This window comes from Lutjanus erythropterus, chromosome 9 (genome assembly GCF_056507025.1).
Source record: "Lutjanus erythropterus isolate fLutEry1 chromosome 9, fLutEry1.hap2, whole genome shotgun sequence".
NCBI lineage: Eukaryota > Metazoa > Chordata > Actinopteri > Lutjaniformes > Lutjanidae > Lutjanus > Lutjanus erythropterus.
In genome coordinates, this window is record NC_139325.1 from 23546705 (window position 1) to 23559052 (window position 12348).

Sequence of the window (12348 nt, forward strand, 5' to 3'; positions counted from 1 at the left end):
GTGAGTCACGTTTGTGTTTTATGAGCTGCATGTACAGTGTGACTGTTTGATGATGGTATGTGTGAAGAGTTCCCAGAATGTGTGTTTTTAGTTTGGTATGTGAATGTGTGTATGTGTGTTTTTTACGGGGGTCCGGAGCGGGCCAGGCGTTTTGAAGGGGGCCAGACAGCTGCCTTTTACTGCCCCAGGGGGTAATAAACAGTGAGGGAGGGGTAGTTATTTACCCCTTTTATTAGGGAAGGAGGCAGAGGAGGGGACTTTATTGAGGTCACACTGTAACTACACACAGCTGCAGGGCAAGAAGAGAAATAAAGAAGAAATCGTTTGAAAAAAAAAAGTTTTAACATCACCAAATTCCTCTCTCAGGAATCCCTCCCTATCTAGTTTTTACTTGTTGTATAACTGTACGTGTGTACGAGTGTGTGAACCCAGGGTCATCCATCTTTCTCCCCAGCCCCTTTTTTTTCATTTCCAGGTCCCCTAACAGCCCACTCCTTGTTAAGCACATCTGCTGTCAATCAGCTGTACCCTGTAATCCAATTGGCATTTCCTGCCATTGGAGACACGCCCACTCTTTGACCATTTGATGATTGGTCATGTAGTTCACTGTCAGACCCAAAACGGTCCCAAGTTGACCTCTGTTTGTGTTATCTCCCTCCTTGGTTGCCATAACAACAGATGTTCCACAAATTAGGGCGTTAAATGGAATAGACAAAGTCACTGCGACGTTGTGCTAACCACAACACTTCCGGGTGGACAGCTGGCAGTTGATTTGAATCACAGCGATATGTAAAATCTGCCAATTTGTTTATTTCTGTTGTCATTTTCAGTTGTAATGTTTAAAGATAAAACACAGTGACCTATCTGAAGTTTCTGCTGTGCTGATTGTATGTATTGTGTTGCTTTGATAAACCATCAGTCAGACTATCATCAAGCTTTTATTTTCTTCAGTCTGTGACCAAACAGATCGATTATGTCTCCTATATATTGTAAGTAACTAATGTTGGTACACTTTGATACATAACATACATAAAATAATGAAAAGAATGTTGTTTGAACACACTGTTTTTCTACATTAATAAAACTGAGATATAACATGGTGATTAGTGAGCTTTAGAGGTACTGGTTGTTGTTTGTTGTTAGTAATTTCAGTGAGCAGCAATCTCTGCAGCTGAAAAATGAAGCCGACTGTAGTTCCTTGGGCTTGAGATGATGTTGTGGTTCTTACGTCCATGTTTCATACATGTCTGTGGTCCCAGCCAACAAATAAGATGAGATATGACACCTGTAAAATGGTAAATTGTTGTTTTCACACACAAGTTTTTGTACATTACACAAACAAAATAAAACATTAGTTAATTAGAAGTGCTAATTGTTACTTTTGTACACGTCTGGGTTAGCCGTTTCCTCCTGTTGACAGCCTTTGTCAAGAGCTAAGCTAGCCGGCTGCTTCCTCCAGCTTCAGAAATACCATACAGACATCAGAGTGGTGTCAGGATTGTCATCTAACTCTGGTCAAGAAAGAAATCCCCCAAATTTCCAAAATGTTGAGCTATTCCTTTAAGTCAAGCAGCCTTTAAAGACTTTCCAGAGAAATATGAACCAAAGTTAACCAACTGGCAAATGAAATGGAAATAAAACAGCAGCGGAGTCTAATAGTGGCATTCCCACAGCTGGCTCGCTGCATGTTGCTTCACATGCCAGGGAAAGTTGCAGGATGAGCATATTCGCATGAGATGTGTGACAAAAGCGGGCAGACAGAGAAAAAATTGAAACATTTTCTGCCCTCAAGCATAGTTAGGGAGGAGTAACGAGGGCATGTGGCAGGGAGGTGATTGACAGAGGGAGAATGGCGGGTGGGATGGGAAGACAAAAAACTGCGAGGGAGCGAGAGAGACTTGAAGGGAGGGGACAGACAAGTTATTCTAGTTGCAGACAGCTGACAGAAAGCTTAAAATAAGATGGAGCCATCTAATGTGCACGTATTCTGCAGCTACACTCACAAACCATAAAACATACACACTGTTAAATGCTTTTATACCCCTAATGGTTTTCAGTACAGGAGAGCCAAGAATCCACGTCAAGCTGAGTTAATATCATGCTTTATTGTTTTTCCATAGAAAGTGTTGTTTCTTAGGATCACATTTCATATAAAAGAGACACAAAGTAAAAACTTTAGCAGTACTGTATCGGACTCCTAGTGTAGGAATAAATATAAAATGTCGTCGTGAGATAGAAAAGGTTGAAGTTGTGGGGCTGGGCTAAAGGGACACATCAAAACTGACCTGAAACTGGAAGAGCTCATAGATTGGTTTACACATCTACAAATATAGTCTAGCACCTCTTCTGCTGCCACAGAAACTCCCTCTCTCTCTCTCTCTCTCTCTCTCTCTCTCTCTCACACACACACACACACACACACACACACACACACACACACACAATGCCAAATAAATGAGCTGTCACTCAGCAAATACAACATACATGTTTAAACCCAGCTGGTCACGTTTGATGGAGCTGGAGAGATGGACAGACAACTCAGGAGCTAAGAAGATATGTGACAAATTAGAAACAATTACCACAAGTATTACATAGTGAAGCTAGCACAGATATTGGAATAAAACTATAGACTGCTGTCTCCCAGCGCTGCCTTAACAAAGGGGCGTAGTGATGCAAGTGGTGATGCAGGAGTGGGGGGGCGGGAAGGACGAAAAGTGAGAAGTGCTCTTGTTCATTGTCGTTCGTAGACTCTGGTGCAAACCACGTCATCTGCTTTCATGGTCTGAAAAAGAAAGGAGAACATAGAACAATATAAAATGCTCTGCAAGAAGTAATAAAATTGTGTTGTTCATCTTGTTAAAATGGCTTACGTACAGATCTACATCTTGCCTTAATTTAGAATTTGCTGACTGAAGAATATGCAAATAATTAGAGTTTCTGTTAGAAAAGACTGCCTGATGGCGAGGTAAAGCAGTGAAAATATTCTAAATACAGCATATACTTAAACTGACGTTATGATTTTTGTTTTATTTAGGTGTCTAAAATATGTTTTGCAGCAGACCCTGTCCACAGCAGTACACTGCTTAGCTTCCTACACCAGGACTCCTGCTGGTTCTCTGAACTACAGGTGTGCCAACCACCATCTCCTGTAGGTAATACACTGACTATGAATGAGTATTTCATACAATCCCATTTCGAAAAATCAGATCAATCCCTTTCACACCAACGTAATTTCACTGTACCAAATGTAATGTTTGAACAAACAAACAAAAAGTTGTTTAAGCAAACACACAGTTTAATCACTGGCTTTAAAAAAAAGCAGTTGTGGGTTTGGTGCTTAAGAGCACATCAGGAGTCTTGGATTTGAACTTACTGCCAACAATCAAGTAACCACTGACTCATCCATACTTTCCATTTACAGTTTGTTCAACTGAAAGAGTTTACCCCCGAGGGGACCGTGGAGGATGCTTGTGTCATCTCTGGTTGGCCTGGTTTACTGGTAGACTTGTGTGAAATAATTATTGGGAACACTTTTCTTAATTTGTTTTGAGGCAACCCGAAATGCGGGCTGGGTAGGTTTCTGTCACATTATCATACACAGAGGTTCAGGCAGCCAGCAGCAGAACAAAACTGTGCAAAGTGGCGAAGAATATTAGAAAATCATATTTAACCTAGAGCTGTTTAGTGGTTCTTTTGTCAGCTTTCACTGCACAAATTACTAACATCATAATCATTTGTTTGCCCTGTTTTGTTTTGATCTTTTTTGTAGACTCACTTTCATTACTTCACGTTTAGGCCCATACTTGCATTTGCACTTGCTCTTTCATTTTCTGCCAGGAGAATAATTGAATTGGCAGTATGGTACTCTGAGCACTGCTATATCATTTACAATCTAAAGGCAACACTTTAGATCATAGGATGCAAATTACAGAGCTTGTTGTACAAATGGGGCACCTGTAAAATACCCACCTGTGGGTCCCGACCCAGTGTCTTTGAATAATAGCTAGCAATTGCTTGCATTAACTATAAGATGTAATTAGCTAGCCAAATATTGACATAGATTAGCCAGCTTGTTAGTCAGCATTTTGCTAACATGAGCTAACTTCAGTTTACTTAAGATAATTTAAGACTGACTATTTGCTGCTTTTGCACTTCCTCCAGCAACATCTTTTAACCATCTTCAAAATTTGATTTTCTTTTTAACATACACAAGTCTAGCATATAGCATATCTAAGTACAGGAAAAGGAAAAATATGATCGTGTTTCCAGTGGTACCAACCTTGCTCAACTGTTGTTGGAGCACAGAGCAGAAAGGCACAGGACATAGGGACATAGGGTAATCTACAGTAAAGCTCTACACTTGTTGGTTCTAAATCTAAACTCTGGCTTGGTGGATAGTTTGTGTACTTTACCAAGATCAGTTTGCCGTCATTGGTGAGCTCTCGGGTCCAAGATGTCTTTGGCCCTTCTCCTTTCAGCAAAGTCTGCTCACAGCTGATCTTAGTGTCAGTTTCCCAACGTGGAAAACTCTGAGGACAGAGAGAGAGATGAAAAAAGACAAGAAAATCATTAGACACATCATGTTAGTTGTTGGATGTAAATCAGTGGATGCACAGATGTATACAACACCATTCAGAAGGAACAGTAGATAATCAGAGTGGCTAATGGAGAAAGAAAACAAGGGGGGTGGAGCAGGGCGATCGCTGAGAGGTGATAACTTGTGATGCGCTCATCGTTACAAGAGCAAAGCGCTGGCTGGTTGCATGTGTTTGCTTTGGAGACGGCCAAACAGAGGCCGTCTATGGGAAAGCGGGGAAAGCAACAGGGAGAATTAGGGAGGGACGGAGGGCAGGAAAGGGCAAGAGGGGGGAACAGAGGAGAGACGGAAAGTTGAAAGGGGTCGTAAAGAGTGTGAGGGAGCGTAGTGTAGAATGATAGGTCTTCAGAGACCAAGGGAGTGGTAAAGATATGCTATCAGTCCAAATATGATGAAAAGCCAAATTAAACAGATTGATGTAATGTGGGCAGCTCCCTCCCCATACACCCATTTATTTTGTGTGTGCGTGTGTTTGCTTGTGTGTGTGTGTGTGTGTGTGTGTGTGTGTGTGTGTGTGTGTGTGTGTGTGTACATGCAAAGAAAGTAGAGAGCATTTAGGAGAGTGTATGTGTCCATATATTCTTTACCGTGCAGGGACGTCCATCCACCGTGGCCTCATTGAATTCCTGCCCCACAGTGAAGGTGATGTGTGTGGTGCGGACTGGGGTTGAGGTTCTGATGGACAGCGTCTCTCCGTCCTGTGTGATGTCCACCTGTGGCTTGGAGGCTGCCTTCACCGCAACCATACGGAGCATCACGTTCACACCTAAAAAACACACACACATGTTAAGACAAGTAGATAATAACAAAACCAATCACAACTGCCCTTATTTGCAGGTGTGATGTCAATAGTTTTACAGACATCTCTTTTATAATGGTGCTGGACCATACCAATCCTTTAGCCAAAGGGATATAACATTAAAATTCGCAACCCAGTAATATGAGCGCAGGTTTGGAAAGCAGAGCCCACCCAGGTCTTTTGGTCTTTCCATGAATTCTCTCCTTCTGTGGGCTGTTTTATATAAATGAATATATATAGTCATTCAGTCTAGAGTTTCTTCTCCCTACATAATTGTAAAACAGACAATTGTTTGATATCTGTTTTACACTGTTCTAGAAGAGGGGTGAAAATGCCTTTACATAAACTGTTGTAGGATTTGGTCACTACCCCTAAGTATGTAAAGGAGTCAGGTGAAAGTTTAAATGGCACATTGGGATATTCTTCATCATTCTTGCTAATGAGAAAGTATTCAGTTTTGAACTTCGGGTATGGTTAAAATGGGGTTTGTGACATATAATAATAAATCATCCGCATAAAGTGAGACGGTGTGAGTTAGGTCGCCAGACGCAATACCTTGTATGCTTTTGTTACATATAAATGGAGGCAGTTGGATCAGTGTATATCAGCTTAATTTAAAAATTAAATTAAAATAATTAAAATTGGGAACATATCTGAACCTATTGAGCACAAGGAACGCAGGGGAGATTTTTGCTGCAATACTGCAAGTGGCCACTGGGAAAAATTGGAAGCAAGGCTGGGTAGAAATGCCCTGTCAAGGCTGTAATATACTTCTGTGGGTCTCTCTTACATTACAACAACAACCAAAGATGTAGTTTTATGACCAGACATCAGTTGTTGTCTTCATTTTTAAACAACCAACATTACAGATGAAAATCTCTATCATGTGACTCAGAAATCATGTTCATGGACGAGGCTTGTTTTCAGAAGTTATAGCAGCTATAGTCACTGGTAGAAAATACACCGTTATCTTAAATAAATTACGTAGTTTGTCTTTGAATATTGTTGGAAACATTTGGGATAATATAAGTTGTTGTGTAACTCGCTGTTGGTTTATGGCACACAGCCCAAAGGAGAAAGACATTAAACCTGTTTTTGTGTGTCTGAGTGGTGTGGTGTTGCTGCTTGTTCAGAGTTCTCCTGCACACTTGCACACTCATTGTAAAAGGAGCAGCGTAGCATCGCACAGCTCTGTCCAATAATGATGACAGAGGAAACAATGAGGTCATATGACAAAGCATGTCCAGCACATCTGCATTCCCCCCACACTTAATCATCTTTGAGCACGCACAGACGGACTCACGCACAGACTAATATGGTGATTTGTACTATGTTCCTCTCCTCGACAGAGAGGTAGAACATTCATATTTGCATAGTGTGTTGCAGACAGTAAAACTGATGATACAGCGTGGGAAAAAAGAGATGCAGACCGGTGTGGAGGGTGGGAGGAGAGAGGAGGCGGGGGGGTCAGACAGATGAGGGGGCAGTGGTCTGTGTGTGGTGTGTGAAGATCTCTGTCCAAGTGTGAGGGGAAGTGTGTGTACGTCGTCCAGTGTATATCTCACGTCGAGTTGGGTTTCGCACTTCTCACCTCTCGCACATTCCCACCTGTCACCAAGGGTAAATATATACACACTCTGAAATGCACAGTCATTCAGCATGCAGCAGGATGTCCAGGCTGTGCACTGTATGCACTGTATGCACTGTATGCACTGTATGCACTGCACACACAGCTTGGTATGTATGAATGTGTATTGTCATCATCTCTGTGTGTGCAGATGGATTTGCTGCATTGTGTTAAACTCAGTGTGAAGACATGACTAATCAGCACTCCTGGCAGCAGCAACTTTCTTCCCTTTTGTTTTATTCTCTTGTATTGGACTTAACATTATACCTGAGGCACTTTTATTTTCATATATTTGGCAGTTTCACAGGCATGGAGTCAGGTGGAAAGTAACCAAATGTACTCAAGTACTGTACGTAAGTGTGGTTTCTGCTGTACTCCTATTTTTTATGCTACGTTATACTAACGATTTGCTATATTTCAAGGGGAAATGTTGTATTTTGCTGCACTACAATTACAGTATATGACAGTTATTGTTTTAGTGACACTCCAAAGCACATCTTACAAAAATATTTAATCTTAATCTTAAATAAAACTATTCAACAGTATGTAAATAAGTTAAAATCAGACCTACCTTGGCAAGCTGAAATAATAAAATGCTGCTGACATTACCATGCATTATAGTATAGCCTAGTTATATAATATATGTAATAATTTAAGAGCCATTCTGCTTGCACTTATTAATACGTAAGTACATTTTGCTGACTATACTTATGTGCTTTTACTGTAGAGGCAAACTATGCAGGATTTTCCCAAGAAACAATGCACAGACTCATACAAAAATAATCCCTCTCAATCATCACCCACGACCCACCAGAGGTGTGTGGCGGTGCCTGCATCCACAGACACCCTGCCCTCCTAAAGGAGTATGTCTATACTGTAGCATTGCAACCTTTAGTTAAGTCAACATTATAAAAACGGCTTCCACCTCTGCATGAAGTAATGTGCCTTCAATGCTTGGCAGTGCAAAAATGATTGGTTGATTAATTGATTAGTTGATCAATAGAAAACTAATTTCCTCCAATTATTCATATAATTGTCATTTATTAAACAAAAAACAAAAATGTTTGCCCGTTCCTGTTTAAAAAAAAAAAAGCCTTATTACCATTTTTAAACGTGTGACATTTTGGAATAAGCATTGTAGCAGTTAAAAGTAACTGAGAAATTGGTTGATAATGGAAATTATCAGTAGCTAACTGTTGGTAGATAACAAAATTGGTCTAAAGTCAACTGATGTGTGGATTTGGGATTAAAACAAAGAAAGACAAAACAACTAAGCTTAATAAAAAAAAGTTTAATAAATTTAGTACCACTTCCCATGATATATCTAATAATATACTGTCTCTATGTCAGAAAAAGTCAACCTTAGTTGAAAATATAACTCTGCTGGTTTTCCTTCCCTAGAAGTTTGGATTATTTGAGGCAACAAACTGACGTGCAAACACTAACTGACACTGTTCAGTTTGTTGGCTTAGACAGACACAGGAGTCAAGTGCTGCTGGCCTGAGGACCATTTGGGAGCCAAGGAGGGGGCTGAAGCTTCTCAAGTAACTGCCAGTTGTTAGAAGTTTGAAAATTACCTGAACAGACTTTGGCAAACCTGTGACCAAAATGCTGAAATTCACACAGGCCTGGACACATGAGGACACAGAGACCGATAGACAGACGGTCAGAGTCAGAGGTCAAAGAGCAGAGGGGAGAGGAAGCATTTGGGACACGGGGAGACGAGGGAAGAGGGGAGGAGATCAGGAGTGAGGAAAGGAGGAGAGGATGGAGGGAAGGAGGAGGGTGCTGGGTGCTGACAGGCTGCATACAGCTGCGCTTTGCCCCCCAATGAAACCGGGGCCCATTCCTCTCTGTCAGTCATGCCAATGCAGAGGGAAATTATAGGAACACATGCAGTGATACACGTCTCAACGGGTGTGTGTGTGTGTGTGTGTGTGTGTGTGTGTGTGTGTGTGTGTGTGTGTGTGTGCGTCTGAGGTAGAAAGAGGCAGTATCGGCTCATCTGTAATGTCACTTGCATTCCTGTTGCAGTTCTTCCTCCATGAATGGCTGACACTAATATATTCAAGCAGTGGCCACACAGGCCAACAAGCCCCTACATTTGGTGGCCAACACACTTTTTTGGTGGCCCAAATGTAAAGTTGACTGTGGGACTTGTGTTGTCCACTTTTTCCATGAATTTTGATGTGCTGTTTCCTGAAGACATTATTTCTGATGAAAAATGAGCTTAACTTCTCAGCTGGTTGAGGAAACTGTGAGTACATCCACCTACATGGAATATTAAAGTAACTTTTTTGGCAACAGGTAGAGGTGTTCCATATTGTATCCTTCATTATATATGGTTATACTTTTTCAATTAAAAAAAAATCATATCTCATTAATAGTAATATTACAACTTAGTGACACAATTATGTCACATCGTTAGACAGAGCAACATCGAGCATGTCTGACAGTGAAAGTAACATTGCTACCAGCTCCATAATCACAGATACAATAAATCATATTAATATATAAGTAACGCAATAAGACTGTAACAGTGAAAGAGGGGATACAACAAACTAATTTCGCCAACTGAAAAAGAAGCACCTGGCTGAGTACAAGAACAGACAAAAGTCCCACAACAAAAGCCCAACAGCTATTGTGAGTTCTAAACAAAAATATTTTTCAGTATTTTGTCATATCATCAAGAACACTGTTATTGCAGAAATACTCTGAAATATCATAATATTAGTTTAAAGACATAATTATTAACATCATGATGATGTGACACTTTGGGCATTTGTACCAAAGAAACATGTTTTCTTACATCTGCAAGATGTGTAGGAAATGGCATCTCTGCAGAACCACAGCACTTCATTATAATGCTGTTTTGTCATATATTATTGCTTTATCGACAAATTGCAGCTTTTGCAAGATGTATAATGCACTTGGCCATATTGCACACTGTGCCATATTATCATGTTGCTATCTTTTCTTTTGTTATAGGCTTCCACCTTTACCCCAGTTTCCCGCCTGATACACACACACACAGACACACAGAGAGACTGAGACAGACAGAAGAAGGTGGAGATAGACAGAGTTAGACACCTATTAAACATTAATTGGTCTGTCTCAGGACAGTTGGAATTCCTACTCTGTGGTGAAGTGTCTGTATGTAGAGCAATAGTGCCACCTGACAGCTATTTCAATAACCTTCACATGCAGTGCTCTCTCTCTCTCTCTCTGTGTGTGTGTGTGCGTGTGTGTGTGTGTGTGTGTGTGAGAGAGAGAGAGAGAGAGAGAGAGAGAGAGAGAGAGAGAGAGAAGGAGAGGGAGAAAGAGGGAGGGAGAGATAAAGGGCAGCGTTGTTTGGTGCAGTCATCTCATAAAGTCATCTCTGCTTGTGCGTTTATGTAATGATATGAATTCCAGGTGTGCACTGGCATCTCATCTAACGGGAATTGGCTACTGACGACAGACGGCTCTGACTCTGCACACACGCGCGCACACACACACACATACACAGACGCCTGTGCAGAATCCAGTGATGAGACCAAACTGTGTGAATATCAGCAGCAAGTGTTTGTCTTTTTCCCCGACTGTCACTTCAGATAATGTGACTGCCCTGCACTGTACTGACCATAACGGTCCTGTGCAGCACACACACACACACACACACACACACACACACACACACACACACACACACACACACAATCGGAGGCTGCGACACAGACAGATGTGCCGCCGTTTGTCTCTATTGTGTTAGCAGGGGAGAAAGGAGAGGAGAAGAGGGGTGAGGCTGGCTGGAGGCCAAGCTCTGAATTTTGAGTTCTGCAGAATGACAAAGACCCCCCACCCATGTGGTACAGAGGGTGATCCCCGCTGGTGCACGAACACAGAGGAAGATTTGACCTATAATGTGCTGAGAACGCTACAGTTTGAGCTGACGCGTCTGATCTGTCATTACGCACAGAAATAAAAGCTGCATAGGAAACCACCCTCACGCAAAAAATGAGTCAAGCGGCCACATTAGACCATGATGAGTTTTTAAATAATAATTTTCATCACTTACCTAACTTTTTTAAGAGCTCGTCGAAGTTTACAGAACTCTTCATGTCCCAGGAGCCGGAGAAATCAGGGATTTTGCGCTCCATGTTGCAGGTGGTTTGTGGAATAATTTAGGTGAAGTGCAGGTCCAAGTGTGGTCGGTGCGCTGCTGTCCCTGCGCGTCTTGCGTCAAAAATGCTCCAACTGTGTCTTCTGAGTCTGGTCTGAAATAGTTTGACTCAGCTTGTCCGGTGACTTCTGCCCTCTTCCCGGGGTGAGTGGGTGCTGTTATCTTACCTATGTGCCGGTGCGCGTCAGAGCCGGCTGCGCTACAAATGAATGGCACAGAAAGCAAAGATACTTGTGTCGGGATGCACACGCCCCTTTCTATACGGACACGCCCCGCAGGCCAACAGATTACATGCAAAGGTCCACAGTGCCTCAACCTGACCACGCCTCTGTGAAGGCAACATGTGCGCTTCAGCGTTTGGAGACGCCTCTCACCCAAGCGCGTATCTTGAATGAGCCAAAGCGGCCGCGCCCTGATGGCCCCGTGCACTCTGGAGCGACCTCTGCAGATTTTATTTGATATTATAGAAAATGTTTAGGTGCAACATGTGCTTTGGAACTTGTGATGCAGCCAGTAACGCCGCGGAGGAATAAATGACTGTGAACATTTTTAGTGCAGAACAGGGAGGATGCCAGCCAGGCCGCTCTGTTGACAGAACATGTCGTCTTGGCAGGGCGGTGCGAAGGAAGAACCAGTCAACTGCCAGACGGGCAGACTGAATGGATGGCAGTGTGTGTGTGTGTGTGTGTGTGTGTGTGTGTGTGTGTGTGTGTGTGTGTGTGTGTGTGTGTGTGTGTGAGGAGGGAGACGGAGAGGCCAAGTTCACCCCCATGCAGCCTCCTGTGCGCCGCGGCGCTGCGCTGTGTCATAAAAATAAAAGCGGTGGTAATGGGATACAGCTTCTGGCCTCGACCGGTGGGCTATCCATTTAACGGGGTCTGCGTCAGAGGAAAAAACAACCCGAGCCCATGAGGGAGGCACAGAAAGAGAGGGGCAAAGATTAAAATAAGAGGTGGGACAGGCTCAGGTCGGCGGTTTGCCCCCCGCTGCTCAGACGGAAGAAAGGAGGAGAGAGGAGGAGGAGGAGGAGACGTGGGGGCATTTGGAACAGTGCGTCAGACGGGCCAGTGGGGCAGGGTCAGGGGCCCGCAGGGTCGGAGGTAGTCCTATAAAGAGCACGCACACTCACGCACACACTGTATGTGTGCGCGCACGCACGCGCC

The 12348-nt window shown here is 42.8% G+C and overlaps 1 protein-coding gene across 1 annotated transcript; it reads right to left on the bottom strand.

Annotated features, from left to right (window-relative positions):
• Positions 1-2086: 2086 nt before the first annotated feature.
• On the bottom strand, positions 2087-11398 carry crabp2a (cellular retinoic acid binding protein 2, a). The gene is made up of 4 exons (XM_084726712.1): positions 11081-11398; positions 5185-5363; positions 4413-4529; positions 2087-2782 (listed from the first exon to the last, which is right to left on the bottom strand). The coding sequence occupies exons 1-4, from the start codon at positions 11160-11162 to the stop codon at positions 2732-2734; spliced, it is 429 nt and encodes a 142-aa protein (XP_084582838.1). The 5' UTR covers positions 11163-11398; the 3' UTR covers positions 2087-2731.
• Between the last annotated feature and the right edge of the window lie 950 nt (positions 11399-12348).